The sequence below is a fragment of the Adiantum capillus-veneris genome, chromosome 14, assembly GCF_014529385.1.
Source record: "Adiantum capillus-veneris isolate H3 chromosome 14, ASM1452938v2, whole genome shotgun sequence".
In the NCBI taxonomy this organism is placed as follows: domain Eukaryota; kingdom Viridiplantae; phylum Streptophyta; class Polypodiopsida; order Polypodiales; family Pteridaceae; genus Adiantum; species Adiantum capillus-veneris.
The window spans coordinates 150,256,921-150,275,132 of record NC_140944.1 but is presented as its reverse complement, the minus strand read 5'-3'; the positions used below and the strand labels follow the sequence as shown (position 1 = coordinate 150,275,132).

The 18,212-nt window shown below is 44.2% G+C and overlaps 1 protein-coding gene across 3 annotated transcripts in view; it reads right to left on the bottom strand.

Moving 5' to 3' along the window:
• Window positions 1-18,212, bottom strand: part of LOC147443354 (protein SEEDLING PLASTID DEVELOPMENT 1-like) — a 55,928-nt gene that overhangs the window by 17,654 nt on the left and 20,062 nt on the right. For all 3 annotated transcript variants that reach the window (XM_086529233.1, XM_086529235.1, XM_086529234.1), the window contains exons 3-4: window positions 12,173-12,323; window positions 10,791-10,982 (exon numbers count right to left, since the gene is read on the bottom strand). In XM_086529233.1, the coding sequence (XP_086385359.1) occupies window positions 10,791-10,982; window positions 12,173-12,323 (343 nt within the window). The remainder of the gene's footprint in view (window positions 1-10,790; window positions 10,983-12,172; window positions 12,324-18,212) is intronic.

The window sequence follows — 18,212 nt, the reverse complement described above, 5'->3', positions numbered from 1 at the left end:
GCAGCAAGCACTGGCGTGGTGGAATATTTAGGCTATCTGTCATGGGGACGTGGCAACTGTTAACTATGTCACGAGGACGTGGCAACTGCTAACTTTAGTTGTTGGTTTCTTTCCAATGGGTTTTGTTCTATTTCGTCTGAGACCCTCTTTTTGAAGTAGCGAACAGTCGGACATTGCATGGCCAATGTGAACGGTAGTTTCACCCGCAGATGGGTAGTGGTCGGCATTGGAATTCGTATGGTAAGAGGATGTCTAGGCTCAGAGCAAGATCATATAGGTCCCCCCGTCGCACTTAGCAAGTTGGTGGATACTAGGAAGTGAACTTAATTAAGGCGTAAAGTCAAGGTGGGACTACCAACAAAAAGTATCCGACAGTTGGGCCACATTGCACTTTTGGATGCGGTCCCAATGAGGATAGATGGTCAGAAGACCAATGGGAGCCCAACCGAAGCATCTCCTAAAATTTAGGGAACTGCTATTTTGGGCCGTGAAATGTGTTCGCGTCATTACCTCCGGTATGACTAGGGGAACATTTTACAACTCTGCCGCGAAGTCAACTGGGGAACTGGTCAAGATATTTTTAAGCGGCGAACCTGAAACGGGAAAATGCTTGTAAATGCGCCAAGTGGCAAATTCTCATGCACTTGCCTCTTCCAGAAAAATGGGCGCTGAAATTTAAGCTGGGAGGAGCTCCATTATGCATTTTGTCACAGGTTAAGAGCTATGGAGTGCTTCCTTTCCCTCTCATGTACAGCGTGGTGCTAGGAGTGATGCCCTGCACACTACACACTGGTCTCTCTCTCCCCTACGTGCAATTATGTGATGCCCCACAAGAGGGCTCCTCATTTGACTGATGTACAGCTGTGTGGGTTCATGCTTTTGTACTGAGGTAAGAGCCTCCTTGAGCAGGAACAGGGGTAGCTAGCTGCTACTCCAAAGCAGGCACTCGTGAGGGTCATAACCTCACCATACAGGTGCAAAATCAGCGCTGTGTATGCGCTGTAATTTTACTGTTTTTCAGCCATACGGACGCCAAAACCTTTGGGAATCGTGCCCCACTAGCAGAGGACAGTTAGGGGACTGTTTGGGGCTAAAAACAGGGCAAAAACCAGTAAATACAGCGTGCTGAATTTACTGTTTTTGGGCAGGAATCAGAGGGTATACGCCAGTAGAAGCGAGTTCCAGCAGGGGAATTGGTTTCACGCAAATTTAGGGGCTGTTATGCTACCGAAATTTGGCCAAAACAGGCGGTATCTAGTGGGATACAGTCAAAGGATTCCGAGGACTCTTCTTTGTACTTTACCCTCCTAAAGAATAAAGAAATACCGAAAGGGGCGCCAATTTTGGGGCCTACAAGTTGTCGGTGTCTGCTCGGAGCATTCTAGCTTCCGAGCCGTGTGTGTACTTAGCTGTTAATCCTCGTTACAGGTTACCTCTGCAAAGTGCTCTGTGTGTGTGTCTAAAGTAAAGAATTTTGGGTGAAAGCCAACGTCCACCGCCCTACGGGCCGGTTTCACTATCAGTTGCAGCAAAAGCTTCAGGTTCAATTCTCCAGAGATTCCTTGTGGTACAACGGCAGTACCATCAATTCGGAGTCGAAGGTAGAGAGAGAGAGAGAGAGAGAGAGAGAGAGAGAGAGAGAGAGAGAGAGAGAGAGAGAGAGAGAGAGAGAGAGTAGATGCTGAAGAATAAATGGCCGATCGAGACTTCCACACTTGATAGAGACATAGTGTACAGAGAGGGAGTGGAAACATAGAGGAAGGCTGTTACGGAGCATGAGCTTTGTTTTGGAACTGTGGTTGCGTGAGAAGCGACATTAGTGTGTGTGAGCGTGTGTGACAGAGAGAGAGAGATGCAACAAAGTAGTGCTAGGAACAATACCAAGGAAAATCCATATTCTATCCGATCAGAGTTGTACCTCGGACATTTTGAAGAAATCCACTAGGACAGAGAGAGAGGCAGTAGAGAGAGAGCTGTAAGCTATAGGGACTAGAGATAGAGATACCCAGGGATACAGATAGACACGGAAACAAAAACAGGAGGAAGATGATTATCCAATCTATGAGTGAATTCAAATAATTAAAAAGAAAAAAGCTGGATCGTAGCTAGAATCCAACCCGAATTATATCAATGAGATGAAATGAGATGAGAAGGAATTTAATGCATGCAGTAAAACAAGGAGAATTTTAAAGATAACATGGATTACAACTGAGATGAGAACTTGACATAAGGTAAATCTGAGAAGAGGGAAAATGGAAAGCAAGAGAGAGCCGAGAACTAAGGATGGGACAGTCATAAGGTTGTAGGTGGGAGTTATAACATAATCAAATTCTAAAGAGTCAGGGCAAGTGAGTGATAGCACTTAATTCTTGATCCATTTACCAATGGCAAGGGAACGCCTGCCAGAGTGACTAATTGGACAGCCCCCTGTGGCAAAATCTCTTGTACCATGACTGGCCCTTACTAGGCTGGGACCAGCTTCTTAGCCTTTCTCAGATACTTCGCTTAATAGAGTAGCACCAGGGAACCCTGTGTTATTTTCGGCTTTCGGAGATGGCGAGCATGCCACGCTTTGCGACGCAGTTGCTCGGCTTGGAGAGCATGTGAAGCTAATATCCTGCTTTCTTCTAGATGAGAGAGGTTTGTTGAAGCAATCCCCGCTGTGACACGAACACTTCCCACTCTTGCTGAACCTGAGTTGAACTCATATGGTGCAATTGCTTCTAGACCGAAAGCTAGCTGGAATGGGGTATAGTTAGTGGTTGCCTTGAAGGAGGTGCGATAAGCCCAAACTGTACCGAGGATAGCCTGAGCCCAAGATGTTGGATGCAGGTGACAAGCTTTCTTGAGAAACGCGATTAGCACTTTGTTAGTGCTCTCAGCCTGCCCATTTGCTCTAGGATAGTAAGAGCAAGACTTGCGATGAAAAATCTTGTAATTCGTGAGGAGTGTGGAGATTAGGTCGTTGACAAAATGACTACCTCGATCACTGGTGACTTCCAGAGGGCACCCAAACCTGCAAAAAATATTTTCATACAAAAATTTTGTGACAATAGAGGCTGTACAGTCGATGGTAGCCACCACTTCGGCCCACTTTGTTGCATAATCCGTTGCAACCAAGAGATACTTACGATTGCCGGGTTGAGCAGATGGAGTAACTGGACCAACAAAGTCCAAGCCCCATCACTCAAAGGGCAACCACGCCATAGATACCTGCAGAGGGCGATTTGATTGCTTGCTAGGCTTGGGCGCACATCGCTGGCAGACATCACAAATCTTGACATGAGCAATGGCATCTCTAAATATATAGAGCCACCATAAGCCTGTCTGTAAGATTTTTTGCGCCGTGATGTGACCAGGGTAGTGGCCACCGCTGTACACATTTCCGCAAGCTACGCTAGCTAATTTCAGCGCTAGCTTTTGAGAGCGGATGCTTTTGGGGTTTAGTGCTTTTGGACTGATTGCTTTTGGGGCTCTACTTTTGGGCAACCCTTGCACTCTTTATAAGAGCCCCTGGGGCCTCGCTCTGCAAAGCATCTGGACGCACAGTCTAAGAGCAGAGGACCCTCGGGAGTTGTACTTTGTTGTGAGCAATAATAAAGAAATACCGAAAAGGGTGCCAGTCTTTGGGGCCAATGCATCTGGGCGCGGAACTCCGTCGTGCCATGTCGACTCTCTCAAGTTCCGCGTGCCATCTCTCTCTCTCTCTCTCTCTCTCTCTCTCTCTCTCTCTCTCTCTCTCTCTCTCTCTCTCTCTCTCTCTCTCTCTCTCTCTCTCTCTCTCAAAGTTCAATGATTTTGCACTTTCTGTTCGTGTGTTGCTATTGATTTCTCGCTTGGAGTGTCCAAGCCTATAGCACGCTCAATAAAGTCAGCAAAACAGGCTTGGTATACTCTGGCTGATCTTTATGGAAGTCGCAATGAGGCTAAAATTGCATTATTGCCCAAAGAGCTGGAGTCCAAGCTTATGCAAGAGGAAGATGAAATGGACACTTTTCTTGTTGGTATCAAGGATATTAATGACCAACTCATTTTTGCAGGCGAAATCATTTGACAGTTCACTTGTGCAGACTATTCTTGATGTCTTACTAGATTCTTATCAGACTGTTGCTAGTACTTGGGAGACTTGTGACCCAAGGAACCCCTTAAATTGTCAAGTTTAATGCATTATGCACATTGCTGTTGCACGAGACACTTTCAAGAAAGAACAGGGCTAAACAGCGTGCAGTTGAATAGGCTTTTGTTGTTGCTCAAAGAAGAGGTGGTAATAGCAATGTAGCCACTTCTCATGGTTCTTCAGTGAGTGGAAAATCACTTGTTCCTAATGCTTTTGCTTGCAGCACCTCGTCTAGAAATTTTGGGGAAAAGGGCAAGAAGAAGATGTATTGCCATTATTGCAAGGCTAATGATCACTTGATAAAGCAATGTCCTAAGAAGGCAAAAGAGGCCAAGAAGAAAGAGGCCGGATCCACTACCAGTGCAACCATTGTAGAATCTTTTGGGAAAGGAGATTTTAATGTTGATGTAGATGCAGAGTGGGCATTTAGTGCAGAGTGTACTTGTGATCCTTCTGCCCATGATGCATGTATGTCAGTTACTGCAAATTCATTTGTGTGGTACTTTGCTAGTCGTGCTACAAATCATATTACTTCACGTCGTAACTTGCTTACGTCTCTCGAGTCTGTCCCTCATGGGAATACAATCACTTATACCAACAATGCCTCTTATCCAGTCAAGGGAGTTGAAAAGGCTACAAATGGCAGTTCTTTCATACTTGTTGATGCACTTTATGTACCAGGGACCAAAAAGAAGCTTTCATCGTATCTGCACTTGCAAGACTTGGTCTTGTTGTCAAATTTGTGGATGATAGATGTACGGCTCATGATCTCAATTTTGGTGATGAAATAGTTGCATCTAGCATTTTGTGCCATGGGCTATATAAGCTCACTTTGTATGACAAGTGTAGGCAGAATTGTGCAAATGCAGTTGGGATTCGAAGGCTGTTTCAGATGCAAAACTTTGGAATGCACGTTTTGGGTATGTGAATTTTGCAATTTGCTGCCTTTGCAGAAATCTGATATGGTCGCTTCTTTGCTGCCAAGGTGGAAAGGTACGTAGTGTACGGCATGTTTTAAATACATACGAAACGTACTACCGTATTAAACCACCTTTCAGGTACATAATAGGTACGTACCATTTGCAGAAAACCCATGTTTAGTGAAAAACCCACAGACTCATTAAAAAATGTACATTACAAATTACAATGCTTAAAATGAACATATTGATAAAAACCAAGTTCAACTACAAGCATACTGACTGCAGAAGAACGTGGTGACCTTTGTAGCATTTGTAACTATGGGTTGCACCCATGAATGTTTCCCAATATATATACCTAGATGAATCCAGGATAAGCCCAGATTCACCCTTAAAGGAAAGTGCAAGGTATAGACTCATGGTAGTCACCCACAAGACAATATAACCATCAGCTCCATCATGCATAGTATTGACTAAATACCACAACATCCCCACTAACGTTGTCAGTGCCCAATAGTGGGTGTAGAACTAGGTACTAACATATGCTCCCAAACACAACACACACCACACGCACACACACACATGAGCATACATCAACACAAAGTTCAGCGTACTGAGTTTCTGTCATGATTCCGGAGATCAAGGGCAGACTCAGCCATAATGAAGCCTAGCACTAAAAGAAGCGATAAATCGAAAAAATTAGCACAAAAATGAGGTAGTTGATAGGGCATACGCACCACAAAAGATAGAAAAAATTAGCACAATATCAACTGGTCGTAACTCGGACGAAAACTTCACAATGTGAAGTTTGCATGTCCGCTATACGACTAAAAAATATACCTAGATGAATCCAGGATAAGCCCAGATTCACCCTTAAAGGAAAGTGCAAGGTATAGACTCATGGTAGTCACCCACAAGACAATATAACCATCAGCTCCATCATGCATAGTATTGACTAAATACCACGACATCCCCACTAACGTCGTCAGTGCCCAATAGTGGGTGTAGAACTAGGTACTAACATATGCTCCCAAACACAACACACACCACACGCACACACACATGAGCATACATCAACACAAAGTTCAGCGTACTGAGTTTCTGTCATGACTCCGGAGATCAAGGGCAGACTCAGCCATAATGAAGCCTAGCACTTAAAGAAGAGATAAATCGAAAAAATTAGCACAAAAATGAGGTAGTTGATAGGGCATACGCACCACAAAAGAAAGAAAAAATTAGCACAATATCAACTGGTCGTAACTCGGACGAAAACTTCACAATGTGAAGTCTGCATGTCCGCTATACAACTAAAAAATATACCTAGATGAATCCAGGATAAGCCCAGATTCACCCTTAAAGGAAAGTGCAAGGTATAGACTCATGGTAGTCACCCACAAGACAATATAACCATCAGCTCCATCATGCATAGTATTGACTAAATACCACGACATCCCCACTAACGTCGTCAGTGCCCAATAGTGGGTGTAGAACTAGGTACTAACATATGCTCCCAAACACAACACACACCACACGCACACACACATGAGCATACATCAACACAAAGTTCAGCGTACTGAGTTTCGATCATGACTCCGGAGATCAAGGGCAGACTCAGCCATAATGAAGCCTAGCACTAAAAGAAGCGATAAATCGAAAAAATTAGCACAAAAATGAGGTAGTTGATAGGGCATACGCACCACAAAAGATAGAAAAAATTAGCACAATATCAACTGGTCATAACTCGGACGAAAACTTCGCAATGTGAAGTCTGCATGTCCGCTATACAACTAAAAAATATACCTAGATGAATCCAGGATAAGCCCAGATTCACCCTTAAAGGAAAGTGCAAGGTATAGACTCATGGTAGTCACCCACAAGACAATATAACCATCAGCTCCATCATGCATAGTATTGACTAAATACCACGACATCCCCACTAACGTCGTCAGTGCCCAATAGTGGGTGTAGAACTAGGTACTAACATATGCTCCCAAACACAACACACACCACACGCACACACACATGAGCATACATCAACACAAAGTTCAGCGTACTGAGTTTCTGTCATGACTCCGGAGATCAAGGGCAGACTCAGCCATAATGAAGCCTAGCACTAAAAGAAGCGATAAATCGAAAAAATTAGCACAAAAATGAGGTAGTTGATAGGGCATACGCACCACAAAAGATAGAAAAAATTAGCACAATATCAACTGGTCGTAACTCGGACGAAAATCCTCCATAAGAAAATCTAAACAATGTGCAGCACATGGAATCCACACTATGCCGGGAAACTCTTCCTCGACCATCATTCCCATTGCCTTGCAATTAGCCACATTATCTGTCACCACATGCACAACATTCTCCTTACCAACCTCCTCTATCGCTGCTTTGATGTGACCATATATAAACTCAGCTGTGATCTTCTCCCTTGCTTTTCCTACATCCACAGCACGCAAAAAGTAGGTGCAAAAACAAGAGGACACAAGAATATTTATTATGTGGCGTCTACGAATGTCGGCCCACCCATCTGAGATAAGGGTGCATCCAAACTCCTTCCATCTTGCTTTCACTGGAGTAAGTGCCTTTCAATTAAGGCCTTTTGCTCATCTAACATGATGGTCCGCATCTTGGTGTAATCAAGACCGGTCCATGTGTCAGTAGGCCCAACCTGTGCAATTGCTTTTACCATTCTTTTCCATTGATCTGTGCGCAAAACATTGAAAGATATGTTGCACTCAATAAGAGTGTGACGTATCTCTCAGCCACCCTCTGACGCTCTTTAGTCCAAGCCTACGAAGAGATGACTAGGCAAAGTGGTCTTCTTTGGTTTGTCAGATGTACCCGTATCACGTGGCAAGAGGTCATCATCATTGTCACCAACACGTGCCCTCTTCCTGCCAGCAGGGGGTTGTGTGGAAGTCGAACCTTCTCCGACCTGTGTCTGCGTACCCAAACTCTCCAAGTCCAACAAAAGCATCGTGTAAAGCATCCTGCATGTTGAGAGTACCTTGCACTGTAGGTGCACCACCCAGAAAAAACTCCTCAATGAGTTGCTCCCTCAAAGACTTTGGTATTTTTTCACATGCACCAATCTGATAAGTGCACCCAATGCCGGTCAAGTGCCTCTTGACTCGCATTATGGTACTAGTGTGTTGGACCCCGCAATACTTGCATTGCCATAAGTGCGTGTCAAAACCTTGCTGGGAAGTGGTTGTGATTACGCTCAACACATTAGTGTGGAGCTGCAGTTTGGGTTGGTCTTGCACGGCATGATGAATTTCTGCGAAGAGTGCAAACACATGAGGAATAGAGGGAGGGTAGGAAGAAAGAGTGGAAGGAGCAAGAAAGAGAGCGGAACTTACCTTTCTACGCGCGAAAGGCTCAGGTGCAAGTCTCTGTACTACTGTCTGTGAAGTCTTTGCAGTCTCCTTCTCTCTGGAAATCTGGAAAATCGTTACCTGCAATACATATTAAGCATGCAACCCTTGGCTATTAACCTTCTAGACCACCCAAAAGCCCAAAACAGCTCGCGTTCACATTCCGCCCCTACACGCTGCAAATTCGCCCAAATCGAACCAAGCTGGCCGTACTGAATCATACGGTACGTATGGAACCGTACCGTACGGAAAGGTTCCGTATGTATGTACGTACGCAACCTTGTTTGCTGCCTCTTAAAGCACCTTCTAAGCATGTTTGTGAAGGCTGTATTTTGGATAAGATGCAGCGTACGAAGTTCCTAAAGGATTGGTTCCATAAGGGCTACATGCAGGTTGCAACTTGTGCATAGTGATGTTTGTGGGCCAATTACGTCTATCCTTAGGCAATTACCTATGCTTCATGACTTTCATTGATGATTACTCTAGGCATACATGGATGTATCCGCTTAAGGCTAAGTCCGAAGTGCTCATGTGCTTCAAGCAATTTCTGGCTATGGCTGAAAATGTCGCTAAAATGTACTATGGACACCCTCCCTTCAGATCGAGGGGGGGAGTATATGCCTCATGCATTTAATGCATTTCTGGCTAATCGAGGGAAAAAACACCAATGTATAGTGCCGTATATACCTCAGCAAAATGGTGTTGCTGGAAAAAAAAAACAGGTCACTTGCAGAGATGGCACGATGTATGGTCAAGAGTCGAGCCACATTCGTTTTGACTTGAGGCTATCATGTGTGCTACCATTGCCACCAAGCACACCATGCATCCATAATGGGTACATCATTTGCCTCCATTTTACTACTCAAAGACTTTCCATTCTAATGTGGGGTGCCTTTTCCTCCCACCCACCATCGGTACTCACAATGCACATGTTTTGCTCTTTGCCTTTTCCTCAGGGTAGCATTCATAATTTTAAATCTACTGGTTGGCATCTCTTTGTGCTTCTTCATAACCTCTACCCACTTGACATTTTCCTTTACTACATGTTCTACATTGGAGATATTCTTTCTAGGTACATCAGTAAAAGATTTGATTTCTTTCTCAACATGGGACTTCCGTTCTTTCATTTCTTCCTCCAATTGAGGATTCACTGTAAAGTTTTGGGCTATGCCATTCGTGTCAAGCGTTTTACATGTAGCCAATTCTACTTGAAGCTCTCTAATCACAACATTATTGTCTGACATACACTTCTCCATTTTTGTCTTCCAAGACTCCAAGTCAGCAAGCATGGTGTGTGTTGTGGGTGTGTGCGGGGGTGGGTGTGTGGATGAGTCAGTGAAGCTTTGTTTGGATGCATGGTTTGTTTTTCTTCTTTATTTCTTTTGTTTTCTATTTTCCACTTCTCTTTTCTGTGGGTTTTTGTTCTGATTTTTTGTTTTCTTTTTTTCTTTTGTTCTTTTTGGGCGAGGTGTGCTGGGGTTGAAGCTCTACTCTCCCTACTAGGTCTTCTGTTAATGGGCAACTTTTGGTTGTCCCTGAACATACATGTACTATCTTCTTGGTGTTAGCCTCAGTAGCTTTGGATTGTAGGAGCCACCTTCGGCAAGTGGTCTGTCTTCAACATTGCCATGAGGCCTGGCAACTCTCATTCAATGTCCCTGATGGTTCTTCCTTTGGATCTCCCTAAGCAGCTTCCTTGGTGATTCTTTTCTATCATCTTCGTCATCAACTGTTACCTTTCTTCTGTTCTTCCTCAGCTCCATGGTTGCAGATGGTACTAGTTGTGGGGCTTCTGCCCGATATTGAGCAGCTACCATAAGCAGCAGGTTCCTTTCTTGCTGATACTACCAGTGGCCTTCTGCTTTTCTTGGGATTTTGGAGTAACAGTTGTCAAGAGTACTTCATGAGACAGAATATAAGCACAAGTGGACACAGTAAGGTCTAACGAGTGGTTGACAGATCCTACGCAGCAAGCTACCAGGCCTATATACATAATGGAACCAGTGCCGGGAATGCTATTGAAAAAGCAGTGGTGGAGGCAGGGGACTTTGTTCATGAACAGCCAGTCTTGATATAGGACATTGATTGACATTCATTCATTTGGTCTCCTTGAGTGTGAGGTGGGGGGGGTAGGGGCCATAAACCTTTAGCACCCTTCAAGCCACTCCATGCCCATAAAATCAGCCCCACCAATCAGAGTGTATTTCAGCAGTTGAAAGTGTGCAATGTGTAAGAGTGAGGACCTGAGTTTCACTCCTAGTAGCATGCTTTCTTGCCATGGGTTAATGGAATAATGAAAGTTTCTGCCTGCAGCAGCTTGCCACTAAAAACAAATACCACAGAAAAGTAAAATCAGGCTAATTAATTTATTGCCCTCACCTGAATGCCACCTCCAAGAATCTGTAAAGAAGGATTCTTGATCAGATTCTCCACTGAAATACCATGAGCAGTTGCAACAAGCTGCACACCACGCTGGGCAATTGTGCCAGCAGCGTGAGCTTCCAACTCTGTGCCAATCTCATCTATTACAATTGTCTCAGGCATGTGATTTTCAACAGCTTCAATCATTACCTGCATAGAGCGAAGTTCTATGTCAGCACATATGAATGATTAAGTTGACGCTTGTAAAGAGTGAAATTCACAGAAGGCCAATGATTTTCAGAAAACCAGTGGGCAAGAAAATGGAGCTTGTAGGCTGAAAAAAAGCGTTGTACAATGTATGCGCCCCCATGCTTGGTATGAGAAGGTACATAGATATCTGATAACACGTGGTTTTCAAAGCACTGCTACTGAGAGCTCCTTGTATGTCAAGCAAGCATGTAACATGTGTCTTATAATTGTGTCAGATACAGATGACATGGTCCTCATTTGACTCATATTGCTTGTATTAAGGCTGAGTTAGATTCAGCTATTGAAATGTCAGCCTTTGAGATTTGCCTTATTATTAATTTATTTGAGTATTCACTATAAGCAATGTGATAAGTTATTGCTATGTGTGACTATAGATGTTGAGGTGTTGCTGTGCAGATTTGTGCTTGATGGTTGCAAACTTGTTGCTATACTTAATGGAGGCATTTCTAGAATGAAGCCACCATGATGTCAAACGCTACTTTGATGCCTGTTTCTTTCATCACACTGTTGAGTAGTCGGGACAAAGGTCCTAAGGAAGGCTAGGGTATGGTAAAGGGCCTATGTATAGGTCTTACATTTGATATAGGGTGCATGGATGGGGACTCACCCTAGTCTTTTCAATTTGGCATGCATAAAGCTCAAGGGATAAGCTTTGAGGTTTTGCTCTCTCTCCAATCTTTCACAGTGGTTTCACAAGGTATCTTAAATGCACTAACCTAGGAGAAGCAAGACATAAGCAAATTAAGCACAATTCTGGAAACACATGAGCTCAAGAGGTTACTTCGTATGAACATTCCCAAACAAAAGAAATTATGAGAGGTTTATGCTCATTACCAATAACAAACAAACATAACAAACGGTTTGAAGACAGAAAACTTGAAAAGCTCAAAAGTCTCTTTTTCAGGACACAAGCTCAAAAGTTGATTCATTTTTTAACAAAAAAACCCAAAAGTCTGCTCCTTTTATAACAAAGAAAACTTTTACAGCAGTGACTGTGTCAACGACTGGACTGTATGTGTTCTAAGTAGGAGTGAGAATCCATTGCATATTTGAAGACTCCCTACCACTTTCGTCTTAGCGCGTGGCCAAAAGAATCACATTAGCAACGTTCATGACTTAAGTTATCTTACTCTGTGTTGCATGTCCACATTCGGCACTTGCATTCTGCGCGCACGACCAATCCCTGCATGAGGGATGTCACCATCACCAGCAATCTCATTAGACGTGTCCACAATCACCACTCGTTTGTTGTATTCGTCCGCTAATAAGCGGGCAATCTCTCTGCACATAACAAGTTATCAATAACTTCCTCCTCTCAAGTATAATACATCATAATACACCTAAATTCTTACGAGAAAAGAATAACTCTTCTCAGCATTTACAAAAGGAACATGTTACCCCTCAAACATACTGGCACAGTCAAGAAAGAGTTTGTAGACATTCTACCACAGAGATATGGGAGACAATGTTATCATATCTCCTTGATAGACAAGAAAGATACATCTAAAGAAAGGAGAGACACCAGAAAAGAATAAAGAGTCAAGGCATCCATGGGAAATCGGTTCAGATAATTCTCACAATCCTGAAGAGGAAACAGTAGAATACAGCCAACCAGGTAATAACTAGCAGACTGGTTGTCAAGATCATCAGCATCATGAGTGCTAACACTTTGATCAAATAAAGGGATGATAACTCATGGTTGATGATCAGCATCAGTGTCAGTAGATTGAGGTTTAGGAGGAGAAGGTTGTCACGTGCACATCTACCCCTATGTGCATGTGGACAAGCTATCTCAGGTTTAGGGTTCAGATCAGCTTAGGAAGTATTCTGGCACCTTTGTCATCTCTATAATTATGATCTTTGACACTTATTTTTGTACTGACATCTTTGTGTCTCAAGTAGATATAGTAATAACCCCAGTCTTGTACCATTTTGAGCTGACAGATGAATGGTCTGGTCAATATGATATCAAAGTTGCTGCTCTTGTCAAAATTCATTATGGCAAAGGTGTGCTCATACTCAATGCCACATGAGGATACAATGATTTGTTCTAACATTCCTATCGATCTCTCCATGTATCCGTCCGCTAATTGCAGTTTCATTTTGAGTTTTTCTGAGAACAAGCTTTCCCCATTTTTCCCACATCCCCTTGGTTGCAATGGCAATTCTTGCCCCACTATCTAATGTTGCAATCATCTTTGGTTGCACACAGTTTGATCATCAGTATGACATGCAGTACCCATCATGAGCATTTTACAGTGCATAGAACCCATTTTCCCAAAATACACATTTTTCACTTATTTATTAATAAGTGACTTTTGTTGGAAAAGTGAGTAGGGCAAATTGGCTAAGGCACTATAAAAGAAACCTAGCGCTAGCACTTTTGGGCAAAAGAGGCAAAAGAAGTTCTAGCAACTTGCAGTGCACCTTTTCAACAAGACCGGCAAGAGGCTCTAGCGTTTTCAGCCAACAAAAGCAGATAGCATTTTTGGGTTTCCCTCCCTTGGCATTTTCAATACCAGATTCAGCCTAGCGTTTTCATCAACAACACATCCAGCCATGTGTTTTTCCTGTAGCAAATCAAGCCTAGCGTTTGCAGTTCCACAACGCCAGATCAGCCAAGCACATCAGTGTTTTCAGTTTACAACATTTAGCCACAGCAGATTCAGTGCTTAGCCTCGCAGACCTCACCTACCCGTAGCAGATCCTCGCCGTACCGTCGAGTCAGCCAGTGTTTACAGTTTCAGGCCACTGTTTTCAATCTTCAGATCTGCGTTTTCAGCGCATCGTTGTCGAGTCGTCGTCATCGCAATCCTCGCCGGCACACTGTCAGAGATCAACAGAAAGTCAGCGTTTTACAGATTTCAACAGTTCAGCCCTAGCGTTTTCAGATTTCAGCCCGTCCTCGTCGTTTTCATCATTGTCGTCGACATCATCCGTAAATCCATTGCATCTAGACCATTGTACCAGATTTGTGCAATCTATAGCATAGACCTCTCTCGCCAGGGGGGCCCTTGGAGGAGGGTTTGAGAATCTTTTGGTGTCGTATTCTTCTCTCTCTCTCTCTCTCTCTCTCTCTCTCTCTCTCTCTCTCTCTCTCTCTCTCTCTCTCTCTCTCAGCACCTTCATTCACAGTAGCATTCACTTTGTTTGTGATCGTTGGATTCTCTCTCTAAAGGACGGAAGGCTTTCCCTTCCGAAAGTCAAAGGAACCCTTGAGCACAGTTCGGAGCACTCATCTTGAGCAATATCAACATTCACTTCCGCTGCACCTTACATTGGTATCAGAGCTTTGACCGTGTTCTATATCACTCAAGGAAAGAACCACAGAAAAAATTTTGCTTGTTGCGGTTGCACGTAACCCAAGTCCACTTGAGCGTGTCGATTCCTAATCGTGTTTTTGAAGAGTGACAGGTAACCCCAGAAAGAAGGGCTTGTCCAACCTCCCCTTGTTCCTCTTTTCACTCATTGAGAGCGGACCATGCACTTAGCGGCCCGCCAATGGATGTGAGGTGGGAAAAAGCAACTTTGGTGTGAGCGCAAGGCCGCCAAGAGGTGCGCCCGCAGGGACGAGTCAAGCTCAGGTAAGAGAAAAGACTTCTTAAACACCGATTGCAAGCTAAAGAACCTCAAGAACCCAAGTTCTTCGCGAACTTAAGTACCCAAGATCTCAATGTATAGTCATCACCCAAAGCGGAATGGATACTTTGCGTGAAGGTGATGAGCATGGAGGTGGTGATGAAGACTTCCCCACCAAGAGGATTTTTTTCCAACCCTCCCCCTTCCCCATCTACGCCACGGGTTGTACCAAATCCTATGGAGACTTTGGTCAAGTCGATGATGGACATGATGCTACAACAAGAGGCGCAACACGCCACCTTGGATCGCGACCGCGAAGAAAGAAAGGCAGCCTTGGAGCGTGAGCGTGAGCAAGCACGCTTGGCAATCGAAGAAAGACTAGCAGCCTTGGAGCGTGAGCGTGAGCAAGCGCGCTTGGCGGCCGAGCAAGCACGCAAAGTTCTACGCATGGCACCCGAAGAAAAGCGAGTGGCTATGGAATTAGAACGTGAGGCGCACAAGCTTGCCAAGACCATCGCGGAGGCAACCATTGCTACACGGACGACCAATAATCCAATTCCCGAGAAGATCACGTTCAGTAAGTATGACAGTAAGGTGGATGCTATTGTCATTTACTCGTGGTTGCATCAATTTACATCCTATTTTGCGGTTGTTAAAAAGTCTGATAATAACAAGGTTCTCTTGGCTTCCATGCATCTCACGGGTGATGCCATCACTTGGAAGAATGAATGTCACAAGACGGGCACCACGTGCCAATAGAAAAGAACAGACTGAACAGACTTTTAGCACTTCAATAAAAACTGAATTGAGAGAGAGAGGCGACACGTGACACGGAGTGGCGGAATTCCACCCTAGAGAGTATTGGCCCCAAACCTTGGCGCCCCTTTCGGTATTTCTTTATATTGCATCAACATTGTACAAGCCGGCACTCCACTCTGCACCTTCTCCACGAAGCATGCCAAAGAATGAGCCCATGGCCTCATATTTTAAGGCCCTAGGCCCCAAAAACAGTTTACATGAAAAGCCTTCAAATCTGAAAAGCTTCTGGTCCAAAAGCAATGCCAAAAAGCTGCCAGCGTAATTCACGAAAATCCGTACAACTGCCACGTCATCAATTAGCGCAAAACGCGGAAATCCGTACAGCTTGCCATGTCAGCAATATCAGCGTAATTTTTGAAAATCTGCCATGTCATCAGTTTCCGCAAGTGTGTGTGTGTGGGTCCTACTTTATTTTACTTCCTTTATGTCACTTGGGGCCCCATCGGACGGGGTGCCCATAAGTTGGTAGGACTTCTTCTTCTGTTACTTGTTCTTCTTAGGGTTTGGGCCCCTCGGCCGACATCTGCAAGTTGGCTCCATTCTTCAGGGCTTTGACATGTTAGCAGTTTGTTACAATGAATGGATGGAAAAGTAAGAGGCGGCCCATACGGCTGCCCACGCCGAGTCCTACCTTGTTCCCAATCTCGAGCTTAGTTGGGAGGAGTTCGCGGAGGATCTCAAGACTCGCTTCCTCTCTCCACGGTACTTGAAGCGATTGAAGAAGGATTTTCGGGCTTTGTCTCAACAAGGTAAACCGGTGATGTCGTATGCTAACCATGCGTCACAGCTAGGTGGACAATTGCGGAAATCGGATGATGAGAGGTTAGAGGCTTTTCTCTTTGAATTGGATGTGGAGGCCGGTGATCCAAAGACATTGCAAGAAGCGATACGCTTGGCTCAACTCCAAGAGATGAAGCACAACAAGGGTAAGCTTAAGACGGCCTCAGGTAATGGTAACTCTTCCTCTCATAGCTCGTCTAAAGACAAGGATTCTAATGGGAGTGGTAACCATAAAAAAGAACTCTCTCAGTTCTTCTTCTCACTCTAATTCTCCATCTCAATCTCAATCTAAGGGCGATAAATCTAAGGATAAGGGTAAAGGAAAATCTGATAAGCCTCAACTCACACCTGATGAAAAGATTGCTCAAGGAGTTTTAGGTGGTCAATTTAAGTGAGGAAGAACAAGCATGGTATGCAAAGGAACATAGGTGTTTTCATTGTCACGTAGTAGGTCACATGAAGAGGGAATGTCCTAAGAAAGAATCTAACAAGGAAACCTCTACTGCGTCAACTTGATGCTACCTCTCGAGTGAATGCTATGAGTGTAATAAAGCAAGAAGCTAAGCAGGATGGGATGTTTGAAGATGATGAACTCATAAAATGTTATGGACATGTTAATGGTCAAAGGGTCATTGTGTTGTTTGATTCTGGAAGTTCTCAAGATGTCATAAGTGAATCTCTCATGAAACGTGCACGTCTTCAAACTTCTCCCATCCCCACCCTCCCGGTGCAGGGGTTCTCTGGAGGCATGGACGCTTCGATTTTTCAAGAATGTGATGATGTCAAGTTGATCATTCAACAAACCCACTTTACTCGTCATTTTGTAGTCTCTAAACTTGCAGGATGTGATATCATTTTGGGCATTAAGTGGTTTCGCATGCTCAAACCAATTATCGATTGGGAGAAGCTCACGTTTCTCATCCGTCCTCATTCAAGGCGAAAGAGGTATTCCCTCTCTCCCTCTTATCTCTCATGTCCACGCAAACAGAGAGCTACGTCGAGGGAGCCCAAGCAGCGGTCATCTATGTCAACCCCACATCAAGGAACTTGGGTATTCCTGACAAGTATAGTCACGGTTTTGTTAAGGTCAATTCGGTGTATTCCCAAGATCATCATTCCCCTACACACCCTCCCCATCGACCTATGGACATTGTCTCCGACCAATTGCATGACGAGGAACATGTAGATAAAAAAATTTCTCCTTCGGATAAAGTGAAGCCAAAACCAAGTGATTTCTCATTTAGGAGGCTTCGCCCTCTTAAGGTACGGTCTTTTGGTTTACCAATTCACTTTGTTCGTAAGAAATCAAACTCATTTCAGTTTTGTGTGGATTTCAGGGTACTCAAGTCAAGGATGGTCAGATTCCGGAAGCCGAGATCTCGCATGGCCACTCCTTTGGAGCTTCCACAGGAAGCATAGCGCGTTTCCAAATTGGACCCGTCGAGTTACCGCCACAAGGGTGGACTTCAAGGAGCAATCCAAAAGAAGAACCACCGGAGATAATTGTTCCAATCAAAGTCCCCAAGTCGAAGTGTTTTCGTATACTTCCATTTCAGTTTGGCAATAAGACAGAAGCAAAGCAACATTTCCTCATTCAATGATCGAGGGACACATAAAGTGGCGTGGGTGGACGAGGAATTCTTCACCGATTACTCGGATTTGCTAGCCTCATACAAGGAGGCCAAGCAAATTGGTACCTGTACCTCACCTTAAGCAGGAGGGGATGTCACGTGCAAATGGCTCTGTGTGCCACGAGGACATACTTCATCGACTTCCAGAGCTAGTTTTCCCCTTCTTCCTAGATAGGGATGTCTAGAATCCTAGGAGGATTAGTACCGGCAATTTTGTGAGCTTATTCGCAAGACCTGCATATCCAGACAAGTCCATTAGATTAGGTTTTTCCAGTTTCGAACCCTCTTGCATTAATGGTTTTTATACGCGTTTTGACATATATTGTTACACTACGATGGGCATCTGGCATGACAACCATGT